The sequence below is a fragment of the Emiliania huxleyi genome (assembly GCF_000372725.1).
Source record: "Emiliania huxleyi CCMP1516 unplaced genomic scaffold EMIHUscaffold_629, whole genome shotgun sequence".
Lineage (NCBI taxonomy): Eukaryota > Haptophyta > Isochrysidales > Noelaerhabdaceae > Emiliania > Emiliania huxleyi.
In genome coordinates this window covers 1,027-19,797 of record NW_005197280.1, presented here as the reverse complement: position 1 = coordinate 19,797, position 18,771 = coordinate 1,027, and the positions used below count along the sequence as shown (strand labels likewise).

Below are 18,771 nucleotides of genomic sequence, written 5' to 3'. Positions count from 1 at the left end.
GCCCTTGCCGCCGCCGCCCTCGCCGTCGCCACCGAGCCCGCCGCCACCGTCACCCCCGCCCCGGTGGCAGCCACCTCCCTCACCGCCACCGCCCAGCCCGCCGCCGCCATCTCCCCCACCGCCCTCACCGTCACGCTGCCAGCGCAGCCGCCGGGCGACGCGACAGCGGCTAGCGGCCGGGAGAGCCTCTCCAGTGCGGGCTGGGGGCGGCGGCGGCACTCTGCGGGTGGCGGGCGAGCTGCTGGCTGGCTGGCGGCGCGTCTCGACTCAAATTATGGGCCGCCTCTCGGGCGTGCGGCCAGGGGCCCGTGTGGCGCGAGGAGAGGGCGGCGCGCTCGGCGCGCTGGCGGCGGTGAAGCCTCTCAGAGTGGGCGCTGGCTGGCCGAGGGCGTCGGGCGGGTGTGGGGCGGCACTCGGGCCGCCGGACGGGCCGTGGTGGCCCGTGTGGCGTTCGTGAGGGACTGTTTGGGCGCCCCGGCAACCTCCCCGCTTGCGTGACCAGGGCCGGTTTGGCAGCGGTTTGGGCTGTGTGTGGGCTGGTCGCGGTAGGGGATAGTGCTTGTTTATGGTCCCACTCACTACTCCCGGCCAACGGGGCCTCGCGGGGCGTCCTCGTTTGCAGTAAAAGGCCTCTGCCATCGCTCAGAGTCCCAAACCATGTGATCCTCCGCGCCGGGGCCGCGCCCGAGTAGTCTGCCAGATGCGATGTCGTCGGGGAGGGCGTCGTCGCGGGCGCCAACGTCGTCATGCGAGCCCCTACGGCTGTCCAAGGGCACGTCTGGGTGACCAGGGGCGGGGGTCGAGCCGTGAGTGCTCCGCCGGGGCGAGCTTCTGGGTCCATGGGACCGCTGCCGGACCCATCCGAGAGCCTCTCCGGACACGTTCGCTCGACGGCCTAGTTGGCGGCCGATGTTCGACGACTAAAGCTCCGGACGCCGCGGCCAAAGGTCCGCCCACGGCCCCAGGGCTCGTGGTGGGTGTGGGGTGTGCCTCACGAGGCGGAGAGGCCGCGTGAACTCCCGTAGAAGCTCGCGAAGTGCGGATTTGGAGCGCCGCGCCGGACCTCCGCCGGGGCCCGCCGGGACGCCGTATGGGCCTCGGGGTGCCCGATAAGCTTAGAGGTGCGGTTTTTTTTGCTTGTGTCTATCGGTTCATGTCATGGACCGGCCCTGGGAAGCCTTTGACCGCGCGCGGAGGGTGTTACGGGGCCGTGATGATTTAGCGGGAGGGAAATCGGCCGATTTGCCCAGTGTGCTCTGTTCACGTTCAGAGAGAGAGAGAGAGATTCTTGATACGAAACCACGACGACACACACCAGTCGACTCGCATCGGTTGCCTCCATGAACGGCGGAGCTATTCTCGCGCCCACACCACACCTGGCTCCAACGTGGACACGCCCATAGCTGGGGACACTACTAGGTCACGCATGGCATCACAGAAGTTTTATCGCTGGGCCCCGAAAGGCATCTCTAGCAGTGTCGTTACACATGCCCCCTCCCCTCCTGGGCGCATGCGCCTCACGTCTCGCCAGAGCATAAGCCCTTGGCGTGTGGCGAGACGAGTTTTTCGCCATCGCAGCGAGCAGCAAGCCGCCCGCCGCAAACAGCCGGAGGCCTCGCCGCGGCACTGGCTGCGCCGCGGTCCCGCACCCGTCGACGCAGCTCCCCCCGCGGAAGACCGCGCGTAGCGACGCCTTGACGATCGAGATGAGCGTGCCTGAAGCTCGCCCACCTCTCTCTCTCTCTCTCTCTCTCTTCACGTTCACACCGAGTAATCAGTAAACCCCCACCAATCCTCGCTACCCAACGCGGCCAAAGGATATCCACCTCGAGAACCTCGAGAAACCCCCCATAACCCCATACAGGAGGAGAGAGAGGTACTCTGTCTCTACAACGGCGGTGGCAATCGCGCGCTCTCCTCGCTCTCCGCCTCGCGCGACGCCGTCCCTCGCTCGAGGTCACATGGCCGACACTTGGGGGACGTTGCGGCCTTCTGACAGCGCTCACCGCCGCTGCACGCAACTCGACGGACTCTGGGCCTTCATCGCCGACCACAAAGACGACGGACATGCAAGCGGCTTCTGCAGTGGCCTGCCCGAGAGCGGCCGCACGCCCATCGCCGTCCCTGCCTCGTGGAACGAGCAGCTCCCTGAGCTCGACTCGTTTCTCGGGCCCGCGTGGTACGAGCGCACCGTCTGGGCGCCGCTTGGGCTGACGCCTCGGCAGCGCGTCTGCCTCCGCTTCGGAAGCGTCAACTACTCGTGCGAGGTGTACTTCAACGGAGAGCGAGCCGGAGCACACGAGGGCGGGCATCTCCCATTCGAGGTGGACGTGACGTGCCTCCTCCGCTCCTCCGGCGAGCCAAACTTGCTCGTGCTGCGGGTCGGCGATAGACAGAGATCTAGGCGAGACACAACCCGACCAACACTTGGGACACCGGCGCGGGATGGGTGGACGCTAGACGGGCTTTGACAGCCACACAAGACAAGACACTCCGACGGGGCTGTCACACCTCCTGAGCGGAGTTCCCTAGGTCGACGGACGCCTCGAACCGACCCACGTCCCTCCGGGCGGCGGGTGGGGCGCGATGGCGCCGGGCTGCTTCCCGCGCGCCTCGTTCGACTTTTACCCGTTCTGCGGCGTGCAGCGGTCTGTCCAGCTCTGCGTGCGCCCGGCGAGCGGCCTGGAGGGGCTGAAGATCGAGACCCGGCTTGGAGGGCCTAGAAGCGGAGCACGTACTCTCTGTGTCTTCCGACCCGCACACACACAAACACACACACACACACACACACACACACACACACACACACACACACACACACACACACACACACACACACACACACACACACACACACACACACACACACACACACACACACACACACACACACACACACACACACACACACACACACACACCCTCGACCCACGCGGTGCTGTGAACAAACTGCACCATACCGTCTTCCCGCCCCTCACGCTGGCGTGCCCACCGCGCAGGCTAGAGGACCTCACCGCTGGCGCCGCCTCGGCCGCTAGCGTGGTAATGCGCTGCCGCTGCGGGACCGGCGTGAGCCGTGTGCGAGCGAGCCTCTGGACACAAGGCGATCAACTAGTTTGAATGCATTCACTAGTTGATTGCGGGACCGGCGTGAGCCGTGTGCGAGCGAGCCTCTGGACACAAGGCGATCAGCTGATTCTAACTCATTAATTAGTTGATTGCGGGATCGCGGTGAGCCTTGACACAAGGCGGCGTCGAGGCGGGCGAGGCCTCCGACGGCACAGTCGATGCGGAGACGGCCGAGGCGCGCTGCGCCGTGCGCGTGCTGAGGCCGACTCTGTGGGCGGCCGGCGCGTCGTACCTGTACCGCCTTCGCCTCGAGGCACACACACACGCACGCACACACACGCACACACACACACACACACACACACACACACACACGCACACACACACACACACACACACACACACACACACGCACACACACACACACACACACACACACGCACACACACACACGCACACGCACCGGGCCTTGCACTTTGAATGCCGTGCCGGCTCCTGTCGTCTAGACGTGGAGTCGCGAGGGACTAGCCTGGCCCTTGCCCCACCACCCCATGTGCGTGGAGAAGTTCCCCCTTCCCCTCCCTTCCCTTACTTCGCCTCGAGGCGCTGGACGCCGACGGTGCCCCGATTGACTCGTACGAGCAGCGGCTTGGACTGCGGACTGTCGAGGCGTCGGACGACGGCCTCCTCCTCAACGGCGAACCCGTGTCCAGCCGCAGTGCCCTACCCCACCCGGTGCCCGAACCCAATCAAACGGTGTGATAGGCGAGCCCGTGTCGATGCGCGGGTTTGGCCGGCACAAGGAGTTTCCCGCTGGTGGGGCGATCTCGCCATATCTCGCCATATCTCCCCGTGCCTCCGTCGGGTAGGCACGAAGATTTCCCGCTGGTGGGGCGCGCCGAGGTTGGCGCCGCGCCTCGTGGACGAACTTCATTCAACAGCATCCCTCACTCCGCTGAGGAATGCATTAGGTTGGCGCCGCGCCTCGTGGACGAACTTCATTCAACAGCATCCCTCACTCCGCTGAGGAATGCATTAGGTTGGCGCCGCGCGCTCGTGCGCGACCTTAACTAGTTACCTTGTACTCCATTGGCTGACTAGTCAACTCATCAACTTTAGGTTGGCGCCGTGCTTGTGCGCGACCACGCGTGCTTGCGGTGGGTCGGCGCCAGCCAACTCGTACCGCACCGCGCACTACCCGGGTTCCTACCCTACCAAACCCGGTACCCGAATCCAATAGGCGCCAACTCGTACCGCACCGCGCACTACCCGTACTCGGAGGTGGACCTCCCTCGCCAGCGTCTCGACAATAATTAATAATAATGATGATAATAATAATCTCGTACTCGGAGGTGGACCTCGACCTCGCCGACGAGCACGGCTTGCTGGTCTAGAAGAGTACGTATTCATGTGTCCGAACCAGCGCTCGAGAGGACACGGACTCCGCCGCCTCCGCTACATTCCACTGTATTCACTGTGTTCCTATCCGTATCCGACTCGTGCTCTGAATGCGCTGCACAATACCGTCCTCCCGCCCTCATGCCGGCGTACTCACAAGTAGGCGCGTCCGACATGCGTCGCGCGGCAGGCCAGCTGTGAGCAGCGTCTCTTCACACCTCTTGCCGTGAGCACAGGCTTGCTGGTCGTCTCCGAGTCTCCGTGCGTCGGACTGTCGTTCGCCGACGCGCCCGCCATCGTGCAGCAGCGGCAGGCGCAGGGAGGGAGGGAGGGATGCTAGAGTCTGAGATCTCGCGCGATCTCGGCTGTATCATGGCAGGCGCAGGCGACGCGCGCGCTCGCCGAGCTGTTGGCGCGAGACTGCTGCCGCACGTGCGTAGTCGCGTGGTCGGTGTGCGACGAGCCGGGAGATGTGGGGAGATCTGCGGGGGAGATATGGGGAGATAGGGTCGGTGCGACGAGCCGGGAGATGTGGGGAGATCTGCGGGGGAGATATGGGGAGATAGGGTCGGTGTGCGACGAGCCGGGAGATGCGGGGAGATCAGCGGGGGAGATATGGGGAGATAGGGTCGGTGTGCGACGAACCGGGAGATGTGGGGAGATCAGCGGGGGAGATGCGGGGAGATATGTACCGCAGGAAGTAGTTCGTGGTGGATTGACTGAGACGCTACTGAGACGCTACTGCTTGACCAGGTGTGCAACGAGCCGGGAGGGCCGCAGTCGGTGCCGACGGCGGAGGCCAAGAGGCAGCAGACGGAGGCGCTGCTCGAGTTGGTGGCGCTCGCAAGGGCGGAGGGCACGCGGCTGGTGACGTTTGCCAACATCCCCGAGCATTGCGACGAGGCCAACCGCGCGTGTGACTTTCTCTCGCTCAACGAGTACGTCGGCTGGTACTACGACGTGGGCAAGCCGCTCGCCGAGATTGGGAGACAGCTCGAGGCCAAGTTCGTGGCGCTAGAAGCGGAGTACGCTGTCTTGTCTCCCAACTGGCGCGAGAGGACACGTCTTCCGCTGTATTCGACCATGTTCCGCGGTATTCGTTTCTTCGTAGCCCCTCGTCTTCACTGTATTCCGCCATGTTCCGCGGTATTCGTTTCTTCGTAGCCCCTCGTCTTCACGAGGAGTACGCTGCACAGCACCGTACTCACGCCCGGATGTTGGTGCATCTTATGCGCAGGTTCGTGGCGTTGCACGCCGACTTTCGCAAGCCGATCATGGTCTCCGAATGCGGTGCGGACACGCTCCCGGGATGCCACATGATGGCGCCGGGGCTCTGGAGCGAGGAGTTCCAGGCGGGCCTCTTGGAGGTGTACACGGAGCTGGAGCGCAAGCTGCCCTTCGTCTTTGGCGTGCACGTCTGGAATCTCGCCGACTTTCGGACGCCGCAGATGCACCTCCGTGCCGCGGGCCTCAACCACAAGGGCGTCTTCACGCGGCTCAGAGAGCCGAAGCTCGCGGCGCACATGCTGCGTCGGGCGTGGAGGCCATAAGAAGGTCGGTGGCACAGCAGGAGAATTCAGAAAATTGGAACTTAAACCAGCTGAAACTGCACTCTCTGTCGTCTTTAGTTAAAACTGGTCAGATCTCCTTTGCCCCCCCCGCCCGCCCCCGCCCGCCCTGCGCTAGCCGGTGCCGGTGCCGCTCACCCCTCTGTGACTGGCTCGTTCTTGTGCGAGCGCACATGGGCCACGATGTCTCAAATATGAGGGGTTTTGACTCCTACCGGCTCCTGACGCTACCCCCCTGGCAGCTCTAATGACCCCAGGATCAGTAGTGTAGTGATAGAGGGTGCCCATACTAGCAGTGTGAGTGAGTATTCTTGATACGAAACCACGACGACACACACCAGTCGACTCGCATCGGTTGCCTCCATTAACGGCGGAGCTATTCTCGCGCCCATCTGGGGAATTAAGGCTAGTTCCATTTCACTCTGACACGCTAATCTTGAAAACGTCCAACGGAGCTCCGTGTTGCTCCCAGCGCCCTCCCCCGCGCTTCCTGCGGCCACGGCCGATGATACTAGTATGAGAGGTCATCTGGCTACCGCGAGCGCGACTCAACTCGCCGACGTCGTCCGATGATTATGCCTCAAAGTCAGCCTCCGGAGGCTATCGTGGGGTCGAGCCGGCAGTAGCCGTGACATGTGGTTCCACCACCCCTCGTATGCTTTGCCTCTGACCGCCACCGTTCCCAGGCTGCCAAATGGGATGGAAAGGAAGGCTCGGCGAGCGTATAGAAGCGTGCTCGACCTCGTCGTGGCAACCTGCACGGCAGCGCTGGTAGGCGCGATGAGCGTCGTGCCACCTGACCCGAGACGGGTCGCAGGCGTCGTACCGAGCGCGTCGAGACCGTGTCCTGATGTGATCTGCACGGGTGAGTCACGTCGGCGTCAAAGGAGCGACGTGCGACCTGTCAGAGCTTGATCTCCGATCTCAGCGGCGTCGAGTCGTCTCCGGCGCGCGACAAAGGTACATCCCCAGGACGCGCAGAGGCAGCTGCGACCCAGCGGAGTGGACGGTAACGCACCGCGCCACCTGCTGTGCGTTACCGTCCACTCGGCGGGGTCGCAGCTGCCTCTGGAAGGCACCGAGATGTACCTTTTTCGCGCAAATGGTCAAATCAAGGTTTTGTAACGCGAGCTGTGCCACAGTGAAATGGAACTAGCCTAATGAATGCTTCCCGCGAGGCATTTCTTGGCCACGGCGAGCGCCGTGACGAGCGGATTGGAGTACTTTTATGATTCGCTTTTATGATTCACCGCGGTTGTGTTCTTGGTACGCTGTCTCTTCGTGTTGCGTGTTATCTCTTTCCACTGTTAACGCTTCTTCGCTGTTTGTTGTCCTCGCCGGCCAAAAGAGCCATGCTCGGCAACGGACCTGGCACTGAGAAAGCGTCTGCCCGAGAGCGAACTCCTCCTCGAAAGGGTTGATCCCGTCGCACAGGGCCATCCTCCCCTCCTTGTCCTTGCAGCAGAGGCAGTCGAACGGCGGCTCCGCCTGCGTTGGGAATCGGGCATGGAATCAGTGGATTGCGGGGAGGAGAGGTGAGAGGCGAGTGTGGGGGAGGAACGGCAGTCAACGCACAGGGCTAAGCAAGACACCGGCGTGCGCACCGGCAAGTAAAGCCCACGCTCGTTCCTCCGAATGAGATCGTAGTCCGCCTCTAGCCGCGTGGCATCGGCATCGCTCAGCAAGATGACTCCCGGAGAGTTGAGCAAATATGTCGTGCGCCCTTTGCAACGAATGGGCGGGAACACCACCCTCCCGGTCCTGCTAAACCATTCTCTCTCTCCCTGCCGTGGGCAGAAGCGGTTCAGTGGATAGAGCTCCCGATTGAACGTGACGAAAGTAGGCAGGCAGGCAATCAAGGACAGCATCTCCTTGTTGAGCGCGCCAGCCTGCTCGCAAGGGCAGGCGAGAAACAGCTGGCACACCGCCTTCTCGGATGTGTACGGCTTCTCGGCTTCCGCCATGAAGATCGCAGGCCGAAGGAAGGAGTCCGCTACTGCCTCAAAGGCGCTGCGCCCCAGCGCGGCCGCATCGCGTGCGTGTGGTCGGCAGCCTTGAAAGCGCGGGTTGACCTCGAGCAGGACCACCTCGCCCTCGTCGGTGCGCATCACCTCAGTGTGCGAAGGCCCGTTTCGGATGCCGAGGGCATCGAGCGTCTGCTTCACATAGTCCACAACCCCTTGCACGTCGGACGAGGATCGCACCAGGTCCTCCCGCTGGTAGAGGATGAGTGAGCCGCTGCACTTCTTTTGGCTCATCCACGCGTCTGTCATGCGTCCCGTTGCGCGACGCCACATTGACCACGTACTCTGTGCCGCGCACGTAAGGCTGCAGCAGGAGCATGTCAATCGTGCCGCCTAACGGATTCGTCTTGCCGATGGTGTTTTCGATCGCGGAACGCAGCTCATCTTCGTTGTGGCACACGCTGACGCCGAAGGTGCCGCCCGCGCGGCGGGGTTTGAGCACCACCGGCCAAGCTGCGCGCCCCTCTCGCATGTGGGCCACCGCGGCGGCGTACGAGTGAACCTCGACAGACCGCAAGGACCTCAGTCCGGCCTCGTCGACAACCTCATGCATCCGCGCCTTATCGTGTCGCGCCTCGCTGAGGCGGTAACCGTTTGTGGTCTCAGGGCAAAGGCGCTCAGAAATGAGGTCTGCCACCTCGACGACATCGTCAAAGCTGCCGTTGATCACCGCTTGGATTCCCAGCGGCCGCATCAAAGGTAAAACTTCGTTTGCAATCGCTTGGGCATCATCGCCCTCCGGCAAGTCGATGCACGTGTATTGTACGCCCGCCGCGCCGAGCGCTTGGAGAGCATCAGCATAGTCGGAGGCGTTCTGGCTGCATTTCAGTTTGCGGCTCGGCGACCGAAGATCCACGATCGACTCGGCTCCGCGCTCGGCAAGAATCTGTAGCATGTTGGCGCCTTTGCCCTCGTGCTGGCACATGTCCATGAGCGCAAGCCGAGTGCAGCGGCGGCTGTCCTCGTCTCCGCGCACGGGTCGCGATTCTGGCGTGTCTGGCGAAGGCAGAGCGGGCTGACAGCTCGTCCTTCCAAGCGTCCGCAGTCCAGCCAGCGAGCCGATGGCTGCGGCCGAGCGTAAGAACGAGCGTCGCATACCCTCTTGCTGCCCGATGCTTTGCTCATGCTTCGGTGTGAATCACGCCCGCTGTGAAAACATTTTGCGGGGGATTTTTTCGCCAGTCAATAGAGCATGAAAATACCTTTCAGACGGTACCTTTCTGTCCTCCAGAGTCGAAGAACTCGACCGGTGGCTGGCCGCCAAAGTGGCTGGACGGCGCCGCGGCGCACACTGGTGAGCCGCGGAGCACACTGAGGGAGCTGTCCTCGGCGCAGCCGATCGGCTCCCGCGGCCTGGGTGATGGCAGTGGCACTCTCTGAGGCTCCCTGATTTTTTCTGGTATTTGTTGAGCACTCTCTGGTCACCTTCGCCGGGCGAGCCTGGCTCTCGCTGCACAGCGGCGCGACCCGCGGTGAGGCTGCCGATCGTCGAACTGGGCTTAGCTCTCAGTCAAGATATTGTGCATATGGTCGGTCTCTACAATATCTTGACTGAGCACGACCGATGAATCAGCAGCAGGGAGACAGGAAGGCTCGCTGTGTGAGTCGGCCACGCAGAGGGTCGGAACCTGGGCAGCAAGAGGATACTCTGCGCTAGAACGAGCGTCGCATACTCTGCGCAGGTGTCTTGTTTCTTATCAACCTGCTGCTGAGGGCAGCGAGGGGGCGGTGGCTGGCAGCGAGGGCTGCAGCGGCGCACGCACCCCAGAGGCGGAGAGCGGCGCCCGCGAGGCGCGGGCCGCAGTTGTTGCTGGCGGTGTTGGACCCGCTGTGTCTGTTGACACTTCGGAATCCGCGCCGCCGGCGGAGGAGGGGAAGGGCTGAGGGAGGGTGTAGAGGATGTAGAGTGTAGAGCGCTGTAGAGCTGTAGAGATGTAGAGCGCTCTGGAGCGCTGTAGAGCTGTAGAGCTCTACATCGGCTGCGTGACGAGGCGGGTGCGTTGTAGAGCGATGTAGAGCGCGATTTTGCTGTAGAGTTTGTTGTAGAGGCTCTACAGCCAAACCGCCGGGAAGGCAGTGACTCAAAGAGGTCGAGTCGCACTAATGGGGTGTCTCCGAGCTTACTGGAGCTCTGATGGACGGCCCTGACTATCACTGACACACAGAGACGGTCACTCTGACGGCACACAACACCCTATAACTGCGTCATGACCAGCCTGCCATGCGTCGCCGGTGCCGCATTCGTCGCTGTGCTTCTTTAGCAGGCGGTGGACTATCGGCTGCGAGGACGGTCGCATTTGCGCGAGGCGAGGCGAGCATTCAGACGCGTTGCATGCGCCATGACTCGCGCCAGCGCGTGCGGGAGCTCCTGGCTGAGCGTTGAGTCCAGGCGAGTTGCGCTGGCCACGATCGCTACGCCAAGCCGAGCTGACGCGCCGAGGCGCCGGCCAGTCGCAGCCGTGAGGCATGCCACAGCAGCAGAGGCACCTCCCACCCATTGGGCGGGCAGACAGAAGGCCAGGGCAGCACTGGTAAGTGCAACGCGCCTCATGTCGGAGAGCGACCGTGCCTCGTTCGCCGCTTATGATGTAGAGTTTGTTGTAGAGATTTCACGTTGTAGAGCGCCTCTACATCGCTCTACAACGCACCCGCCTCGTCACGCGGTGGATGTAGAGCTCTACAGCTCTACAGCACTCTCCAGCTCTACAGCTCTACAGCGCTCTACACTCTACATCCTCTACACCCTCCCTCAGGGGAAGGGCAGCTGCCTTTGCCCGCTGCCTGTTCCTGGTTGTACCCGCGTACCGTCCACACCCGGCCACGAACCCACACCGCAGTCTCCGGACGTTGCGGCGGGGGTCGGAGTCTGGACTCATTCTTCTTTTGCGAGGTCCCAGGAGCATGCGGTGGGCACGGCAACCGACGAGGAGGTCGAGGAGGAGGCAGCGGGGGCGGTTTCGGGCGCGGCGCGCGGCGCCGAGCCGGACGGCCCTCCCACTGCTCGCCAATCTCGCCCCTCCCACTACTCGGTTGCCCAGTGGGCGGCTATCCAGGCGGCTGAGAAGGCGGCATGGGACGCGGCGCGCTGCCCTAGGTTTAGGGCGGCTTTGGACGCTATGCCGGAACAGGGGCCGGGATGTTGCGACGGAGGGCCGGAGCTATGGGCTGGCGCCACGACGTTGCAGGACACGGAGGGGTGGAAGGAGCTGGTGAAGGCGGGAAAGATTCTGCTCTTCGACGAGGATCGGGCGGTGGTGATGCGATATGCTCCTGGCGGGGGGCGCGGTCGAGGGCGCGGGGGTGGGTCGCGCAGTGCCCGCTGGCGGGGCAAGCGGCGAGGGGGTCGCCGGGGGGGTTGGGATGATGGGGATGGTCTTTTCGGTGAGCACTACGGTGCTCGCGGATTCGACTGTCCCCCCGATCGTGCCCACCTCCATGAGGACGACGGCGCCTTCTAAAGGTCCGTCGCAGGCTGTGCCTCTTTTGGTACCTGTGTCGAACCTGTGTGCTGTGCGAGAGAGTTCTCATTTTTGAATTCTTATCAACCTATCTCGAGGTTCTCGAGGTGGATATCCTTTGGCCGCGTTGGGTAGCGAGGATTGGTGTAACCCGAGCCACGGAGGCGTGTTTTCTGACGGCCGACCGTCAGTGCACGGAGTTGCCCCTTCTCCGACTGCCCCGGCTAGTTCCCGAGGTCGTCGGGTGTGACCCCTTCGTCCCCCGAGACCTAGCGCGGGTGGGTTGGAGGGGCCTCGGAAAGGCGCGCAAGCACGCCCTACGTCTTCCCCTCCTCCCCATCGGGCCGCATGAGCGGCCACGCCTCGCAGATTCGTTTCCGCGCCTGGGTCAGGCGCGCGGGGCATCCCCCGGGTCGCTCGACCAGCGATCCGAAGAGTGGCCGCTATGCGAAGGAAAGAGTGGGGCCCTCGACGCCTCAGTCCGGCCCTCCGAGGGGGGAAGGGAATTGCGGGGTCCCCTCGGGCGCCTCAGTTCGGCCCTCCCGAGGGGGGGAGGGGAGCAAGGGGGTGGGGGGATTGGGGTGGTGGGGAGGGGTCTCGGATTTCATGTGGCTAAGACTTGCCTTTCGGGGAGGGGCCTCGGTTACGGCGAGCGCAGTGGCGCGCGCCCTACGTCTTCCCCTCCTCCCTCGAGGCAGCGAGTAGGCAGCGAGAGGAGGTCTCGAGCGCCTATATGAAGGTATGTGAGATGGTGATGGGAATGGGTGGTCGGGCGGGCGGGCGGGCGGGCGGGCGGGCGGGCGGGCGGGCGGGCGGGCAAGCGGGGAGAGGCGGGCGGGCGGGGCGGGGCGGGCGGGCGGGGTGATCGGGGGAATCGTGTCCACAATCGGCAGCGGCGGAGCAGCAGCAGCAGCAGCAGCTGCTGTAGCAGCAGGCAGCAGCCTGCCGCAGATTCCTGCCGTTGTCTGCGCCGCGATCCGCCGCCGCGCCGCCGCGCCGCCGCCGCCTGCGCTCGCCGCTCGCAGACGCCACCTCTCGCGCTCGGAGAGCCGCGCAGCGGGCCGCGAGGTTGAGGTCAAAGTGTGCAGCAAAGTGGCGGTCATGAAATCATCAAAATTTGAGGTTGCTCGAGAGAGCCTGGAAACGGTCCCGAGCCGTAGCCCCGGTGTCGGCGCACCGCCTCTCGGCCGCGACGGGCCGGCTCCGCCGCTCAGTCGAGCAGCAGGGGCTCTGGCACAGTTTTGTCGACAAACTGGTCGAGCCAAAAATTGGCGAGGAAGCGGCACCGGCGGCACGCCGGGACGAATCCAGACTGATCACATTGTTCGGCACCGCGGCGGCGAGCCGCCGCGAGCCCACAGGAGAGCTGGGCGCCGCGGCACCAGACCGCGCCGCCAGCGAGGCGAGAGCTGCAGCCGACCGGCCGTGACATGGCAGTTGCAACGGCGCCCTTTATCAACCTATCTGTGAACACGAAACCGCCACAAGCGCCGCGATGAGCGGTGGATCGAGCACAATTGCGTTACATGGGCATGGCCGGGGTTTCTGCACCGAACGATCTTACTTTCGGTCTATCGAAAGTGTTGATCGATAACAAGGCTGTGAACACGCGCGATAATACCTGGAGGCGCTACGCGCAAGCCTCGCTGAAAATTTTAGGGCGCTTCGCGGCCCAGCAAGCTGACAAGCTACAGCTCGCAACAAGTCCTATGCTAACCTACAAACGAAATAGTCAACATACTGTTATATGATAGTAATAGAGCAGTTTGGTCGGAGGGCGCCCGGGTCGCCCCGGAGCGTCCCCGCGCGGGGAGGTGGGTGGAGGGCGGGCGCCACGCCGTCGGGCAGGCCGCGCGGGGACGCAGCCGGGGCCAGCGCGCGGCGCTACAGAGGGCCGGGCGCAAACTTGTTGGACCTCGACCTGGACCTGGACCTGGGTCGGCGAGTTTGGTCGTAGGTAGGTACCATGTATGTATGTATGTAGAAAGATGAACAACAGTCGGGCTCGGACTGGACACCAACGCGGTATGGGTGGACGCGGGACAGATGATGACGACACGCACGAACGACACACAGACACAAACAAAGGTACACGTACACTTTACAGAGATCCGTCACCAAAGCTACTCGTCGTCACCCTCCGACCCACTCGCATCGCCATCCTCCACGCGAGGCCTCTTCCGCCGGTCACATCGCCACGCAAGCGGTCGCCACCGCGAGAAGGCCGCCTCAAATCGGACCTGAATCTCGTAGCCACGGCTCACCGGTGACCTGCGCGTACCATAAGCTCATCGAGAAGTGGACCCGCTCGCCGTCGCACAGGCTCTCGCACGCCCACGGATCCTTGTGGGTTCCTCGGCACGCGAACGGGTCCTTGAGCTTGCAGCGGCGCGGGCACAAGTCGGCCAGGTGCGACATGTAGACGTACCGCTTGCACGCGCACGCATGCCCTCTGCACCGCCGCTGGTACGGGTACGGCGGCGGCCAATCGGCGGCCTCGCTCTCGGTAATGCGTGGCCGCTGCGCCTGCGAGAGCAGCCGCTCGACAAGAGCCGAGTCCGCCTGCCTTCGCGCCGCCTCCTTCGCCGCCTCGCGCTCCGCCGACAGCCTACGCCGCTCCTCCTCTCGCACCGCCTCCTGCCGCCTCGCCTCCTCCTCCCGCGCCTGCTTCGCCTCCGCCTCCGCGCGTCGCGCCCGCGCCCGCTCTGCTGCCCACGGCTCGTAGACGGCGCGCTGGGCGCCGAGCTCGTGGCGGTACTGCTCTCGATCCTCGGAGAGAGATTTTTAGCAATACCAGCGTTTTTCGCCCGTGGTGGTGCACCAACCAAGCTGTGCGGTGCGCCAAGCATCCGGCCGGGCCGCGTCGCCCGCGTGGGCGCGGCGACCAGGCTCAGCGCTCAGCGCCAGCGGAGACGGAGCGACATCATCAATAATGCCATATCATCCATAAGCCACACCGGAAAACTCTTTTCTGTGGACCTTTGCGCGGGGTTTTTCTTTTTTCGGAGAAGGGCCGCTGCACGCGAGCTGCTCGCTCGCCTGCGCGCACGCTGCTCGCTCGCTGGGACGACGACGACCTTGCCGCCCAGCAAAGAACATCGATGGCAAGCGTGGAGGACCGCGTTGAGGTGTGGGACTGGTGGCACCCGAAACTCCGGCAGCTGACTTTCCACGCTGGTGCGTCGTGGGAGGGCATCGAGGAGCGCAAAGGCCTTCAGTTCGTGGCGCTCGCACGCGAAATTGAAGGCGCGGTTCCTGTGTTCGATTTCTGGCATTCTCGGCTGCGACAGCTCACGTTTCACACGGGCGAGCCTTGGGAACACGAAGAGCGAAAGGGCTTACAGTTTTGGGCGTTTCCCGACCCAGGACCTGGCCGTGTGCCCGTCTTTGACTACTGGCACCCGAAGCTGAGGCAGTTAACCTTTCATACGGGTATGCCGTGGGAGGACGAGGAGTGCAAGGGCCTGCAGTTCTACGCCTACCCGCCCCCGGCTGCGCGCAGCAAACTAGAGGCGTACGTGGAGGCCCTCGATGCGCCTCGGCCTGCCCACCACGCCGCAGCTGACGAGGACTGGGTCATGACCACCCGCGCCGACGCGGAGATTCCCCTTGCCGCGGCGGTTGCAGTGTCGTCGGACAACCGGCAGGCTCTCGTCGAGCGGGGAGAGAAGATCAGCGGGCGGCGCTGCCACGGTCAAAGCCGCGCGGCCGCGGCCGCGGAGACTTACTGTTCAGAGTGGCGGTCTTAGGCTCGCGGAGAAGTCCGAGGACCTGGCGGACGCCGCCACCGACTTCCTCCACACCGCAAAGGCGCTGCGAAGGCAGGCCGAGGAGCGCTCGGGGTGGCTCCCATTCTGAGTGCCCCTCTGGGCCTGACCTTGCTTTTGTCTGTGGTGATGCCTTTCCCTGAGAACGCACACAACGCCTCGTGTGTAATGCCCTGTGTTCCGCGAGTGCGTGTGCCCCGTCGTCCATGCTAGGACGTGTGTAACACTGACTGACTGACTGACTCTGGGCCTGACCTTGCTCGGTCAGCAGTCGACGGTCAGCGTGCTCCACATTGGGCACGCGCTGACCGTCGTGGCGCTCCACAGTGGCCTGCTGCCGAGTGACGTGGTGCCGTACGCGATCACCCGGGATGTGTGGCAGCCAGCGCTGGCTGAGTGTCGTGTGTGTGTCGAGGACTCCTTCCTACCAACGCACAGCTCCTCGCCGTGCACCGGCATCGGGGCGTTGGCCGGCGGCTCGGCCCCGGTGAGCGGTGTGTTGTCAGTCGGCCGGAGAGGGTATGGAGAGCGGCACGTGCGCGCACGGCGCGCTCTCCCTAGGAGGAGCCACGCACCGCGCGGTCCGCCCGGGCCGCGCCGTCGTCCGTCGTTCTGTGAGCTGTGTCACACCCTATAGCTATACGTCTCTCTAGCTCTAGGTTTAGCTAGACTCCCATATCTACTTCAGACCCACGCGCTGCCATCACCTGTGCATCTTCCTTTTCTAAAATTCTAAATCCAGACGCTCAGTCTATGTAGAGACAACCCTCGAGAGACAGCAGACAGCCCGGCCCACGACCCGTACTTTCGCGTGCGCTCAACCAAGAACGCAAGAACCATAAACAGTGTTCCGTCGGACTGTGTCACGTGCGCAGTACCCGGCCGCCACTAGTGCGCCACTAGTACGCGAGCATGGTCGCGGCGCCGCGCTCAGTCCGGCACCTCGTCAAAGTACAAGCCGTCCTCCTGCTCCTCGACCGCACCACCCTCGCCGCCCTCAGCCTCGACGGCATCCGCGCTTGCCGCCGCGGCCGCCGCTGCCTCCTCCTCCGCCGCCGCCGTCCTTGCGTCCTCCTCCTCCTGCCACGTGGCACCCTCGTCGCCGCCGCCCTCCCTCACGAAGACACGCAGCTCCGCCGGCGCCGAAGGCAGCGGCGGCACGGCGCGCGAGATGCGGAAGCTGCCGCTGAGGTACCTACGGCTCGCTCGCCCTCCCTAACTCCCTGCACGGCGCGCGAGATACGCGGAGGCTGCGGCCGGGGCGGCACGTCGTCTCGGGGAGAAGTGGGGAGATATGGGGAGATATGGGGAGATGTGGGGAGATGTGGGGAGATGTGGGGAGATGTGGGGAGATGTGGGGAGATGTGGGGAGGTGTGGGGAGATGTGGGGAGATGTGGGTAGATGTGGGGAGATGTGGGGAGGTGTGGGGAGATGTGGGGAGATGTGGGGAGGTGTGGGGAGATGCGGGGAGGTATGGGGAGATGTGGGGAGATGTGGGGAGATATGGGGAGATGTGGGGAGATGTGGGGAGATGTGGGGCGGCACGTCGTCGCGAACTTCCCCGACGCCAGCGGCCGCAGCGGCGGAGGCAGGGAGTACGACGAAGCCCGCGGCACCTGCGCCCGCCAAAGCGAGGGCAGTGACGTGCGGGCGGGGGTAGACGCCACGTCGCAAGTAGTGCCGGTGCATTCGGATGGCAGGGGCGTGGAGCCGGCAGCTACAGTCAACCCTAGGGTGCCATCGCTGGGAGAGCTCTGTCCGGTGAGGCAATCCGTGGTCCCCGGCACGGGAACGTAGACGCTCGCCCCGGGGGGCTCCTGGCGAGCAGAGGCCAGGCCAAGCCCACCCTGGGTACCCGAGGATTTGGGTTAGGGGTAGGGGTAGGGGTAGGGTAAGGGTTAGGGTCAGGGCTAGGGTTGGGGTAAGGGTTAGGGGCTGGGCTAGGGTCAGGGTAAGGGTAAGGGTTAGGGGCTCCTGGCGAGCAGAGGCCAGGCCCACCCAAGGTACCCGAGGTACCTGCTCGCCCCCCACCCTCCACAGCCCTCGAGACGACAGTACCTCAAGGTACGGCCTCTCGGCCCCTGTGGTGGCACGGTGCTCTCCTCCCATTTGGGGAGCTCTTTCGAGGACTCTGCTCCAAGAGACCTCGAGAGAGCGTGCGTGTGCCTCGACTCGCCAGCCAGGGGCTCGGAGCTGGCCACACGGCCGCACGCAGAGCCTGCACACGTGGCGCTCAGCCCCGCGCCCCGGATCTCTCTGTGTCGCGACAGTCGCTGCTCTGTGTGTGTGTGTGTGTGCGCGCGCGCGCGCACTCAGGGCGAGGGACTGCAGCCACACTCCACGCACGCACGCACGCACGCACGCACGCACGCACGCACGCACGCACGCACGCACGCACGCACGCACGCACGCACGCACGCACGCACGCACGCACGCACGCACGCTCGCACGCACGCACGCACGCACGCACGCACGCACGCACGCTCGCACGCACGCACGCACGCACGCACGCACGCACGCACGCACACTCCCGTGGCGACGGCCGACACCCGCGCAGTGCGCAGCCCACTGGCTCACCAACAAGTCGTGAGCTGGTACTACCGGCCGCTCGCGCGGGGGCTAGCACGCACGCACACGTGGCGAGACGGCTCGGGGGCCTGGCTGGTACAGCCCCAGCCTACCCCGCGTCAACTCTCGAGGGGCCTCGAGAGCCAGCCGCTCAGTGTACGGACTCTGTGTCACACCGGGCGGCGAGGAGGGGCTGCGGCAGTAGCAGACAGCCTCTGTGTCACACCGGGCAGCGAGGAGGGGCTGCGGCAGTAGCAGACAGCCTCTGTGTCACACCGGGCAGCGAGGAGGGGCGGCTGCAGTAGCAGACAGGCGCAGAGCGGATGCAGCTGGATGCAGCTGTGCGCACGGCGCGTCCCCTCGAGTGCTCTGGTCTGCCCATATCTCCCCATATCTCCCACATATCTCCCCACATCTCCCCTCAAGTGCGCCGGTCTGCCTTCCGCCTCTAGACTGGCCGAGATCTGGGGAGACGTGGGGAGATGTGTGGGAGAGAAGGGGATATGTGGGGAGATATGGGGAGATCTGGGGAGATGGGGGGAGATCTGGGGAGGTGGGGGAGAGATTCTGCCTCTCTGGCCGAGATCTGGGGAGATGTGGGGAGATCGCCTCTAGGGCGGCGCCATGGCCAGCGCGTCGTCGCCGCCTCCGGCAGCGCCTTCCAGCTCTCGCCGCACCTGAAGACGAAAGTGGCCACGGTTTTTTTCACGGGCGGCGCGCGCCATCATCTCTTGCCGCGCAACAAGAAGAAACGCGCGCAGGTGAGGTTAATGACTGCACTCCAAGTGCTCCAAGTGCATGTGTTCCTTGTTCACGGACGGCGCCGTCCAACTCTCGCCGCACCTCCTCGAGCGTGATCTCCCCATATCTCCCCATATCTCCCCATATCTCGCCGCACCTCCTCGAGCGTGATCTCCT

At 64.4% G+C, this 18,771-nt stretch overlaps 3 protein-coding genes across 3 annotated transcripts; 2 read left to right on the top strand and 1 right to left on the bottom strand.

The window, feature by feature from the left end:
* Positions 1 to 1,961: 1,961 nt before the first annotated feature.
* EMIHUDRAFT_120413 (hypothetical protein) lies at positions 1,962 to 6,017 on the top strand (the record flags this gene model as incomplete). The annotated part of the gene is made up of 10 exons (XM_005763572.1): positions 1,962 to 2,381; positions 2,533 to 2,648; positions 3,000 to 3,078; positions 3,673 to 3,804; positions 4,189 to 4,350; positions 4,422 to 4,457; positions 4,631 to 4,664; positions 4,704 to 4,765; positions 5,221 to 5,492; positions 5,705 to 6,017. 10 exons carry the CDS (start codon positions 1,962 to 1,964, stop codon positions 6,015 to 6,017), a joined length of 1,626 nt encoding a protein of 541 aa, XP_005763629.1.
* A 591-nt stretch (positions 6,018 to 6,608) lies between these two features.
* Positions 6,609 to 8,990, bottom strand: EMIHUDRAFT_248072 (hypothetical protein; the record flags this gene model as incomplete). Its single annotated transcript, XM_005763571.1, has 7 exons — positions 6,609 to 6,635; positions 6,713 to 6,790; positions 6,862 to 6,882; positions 7,125 to 7,166; positions 7,404 to 7,523; positions 7,640 to 8,251; positions 8,331 to 8,990. The coding sequence occupies 7 exons, from the start codon at positions 8,988 to 8,990 to the stop codon at positions 6,609 to 6,611; spliced, it is 1,560 nt and encodes a 519-aa protein (XP_005763628.1).
* A 6,007-nt stretch (positions 8,991 to 14,997) lies between these two features.
* EMIHUDRAFT_371571 (hypothetical protein) lies at positions 14,998 to 15,924 on the top strand. The gene is made up of 3 exons (XM_005763570.1): positions 14,998 to 15,197; positions 15,277 to 15,375; positions 15,527 to 15,924. The coding sequence occupies exons 1-2, from the start codon at positions 15,096 to 15,098 to the stop codon at positions 15,373 to 15,375; spliced, it is 201 nt and encodes a 66-aa protein (XP_005763627.1). The 5' UTR covers positions 14,998 to 15,095; the 3' UTR covers positions 15,527 to 15,924.
* Positions 15,925 to 18,771: the final 2,847 nt, after the last annotated feature.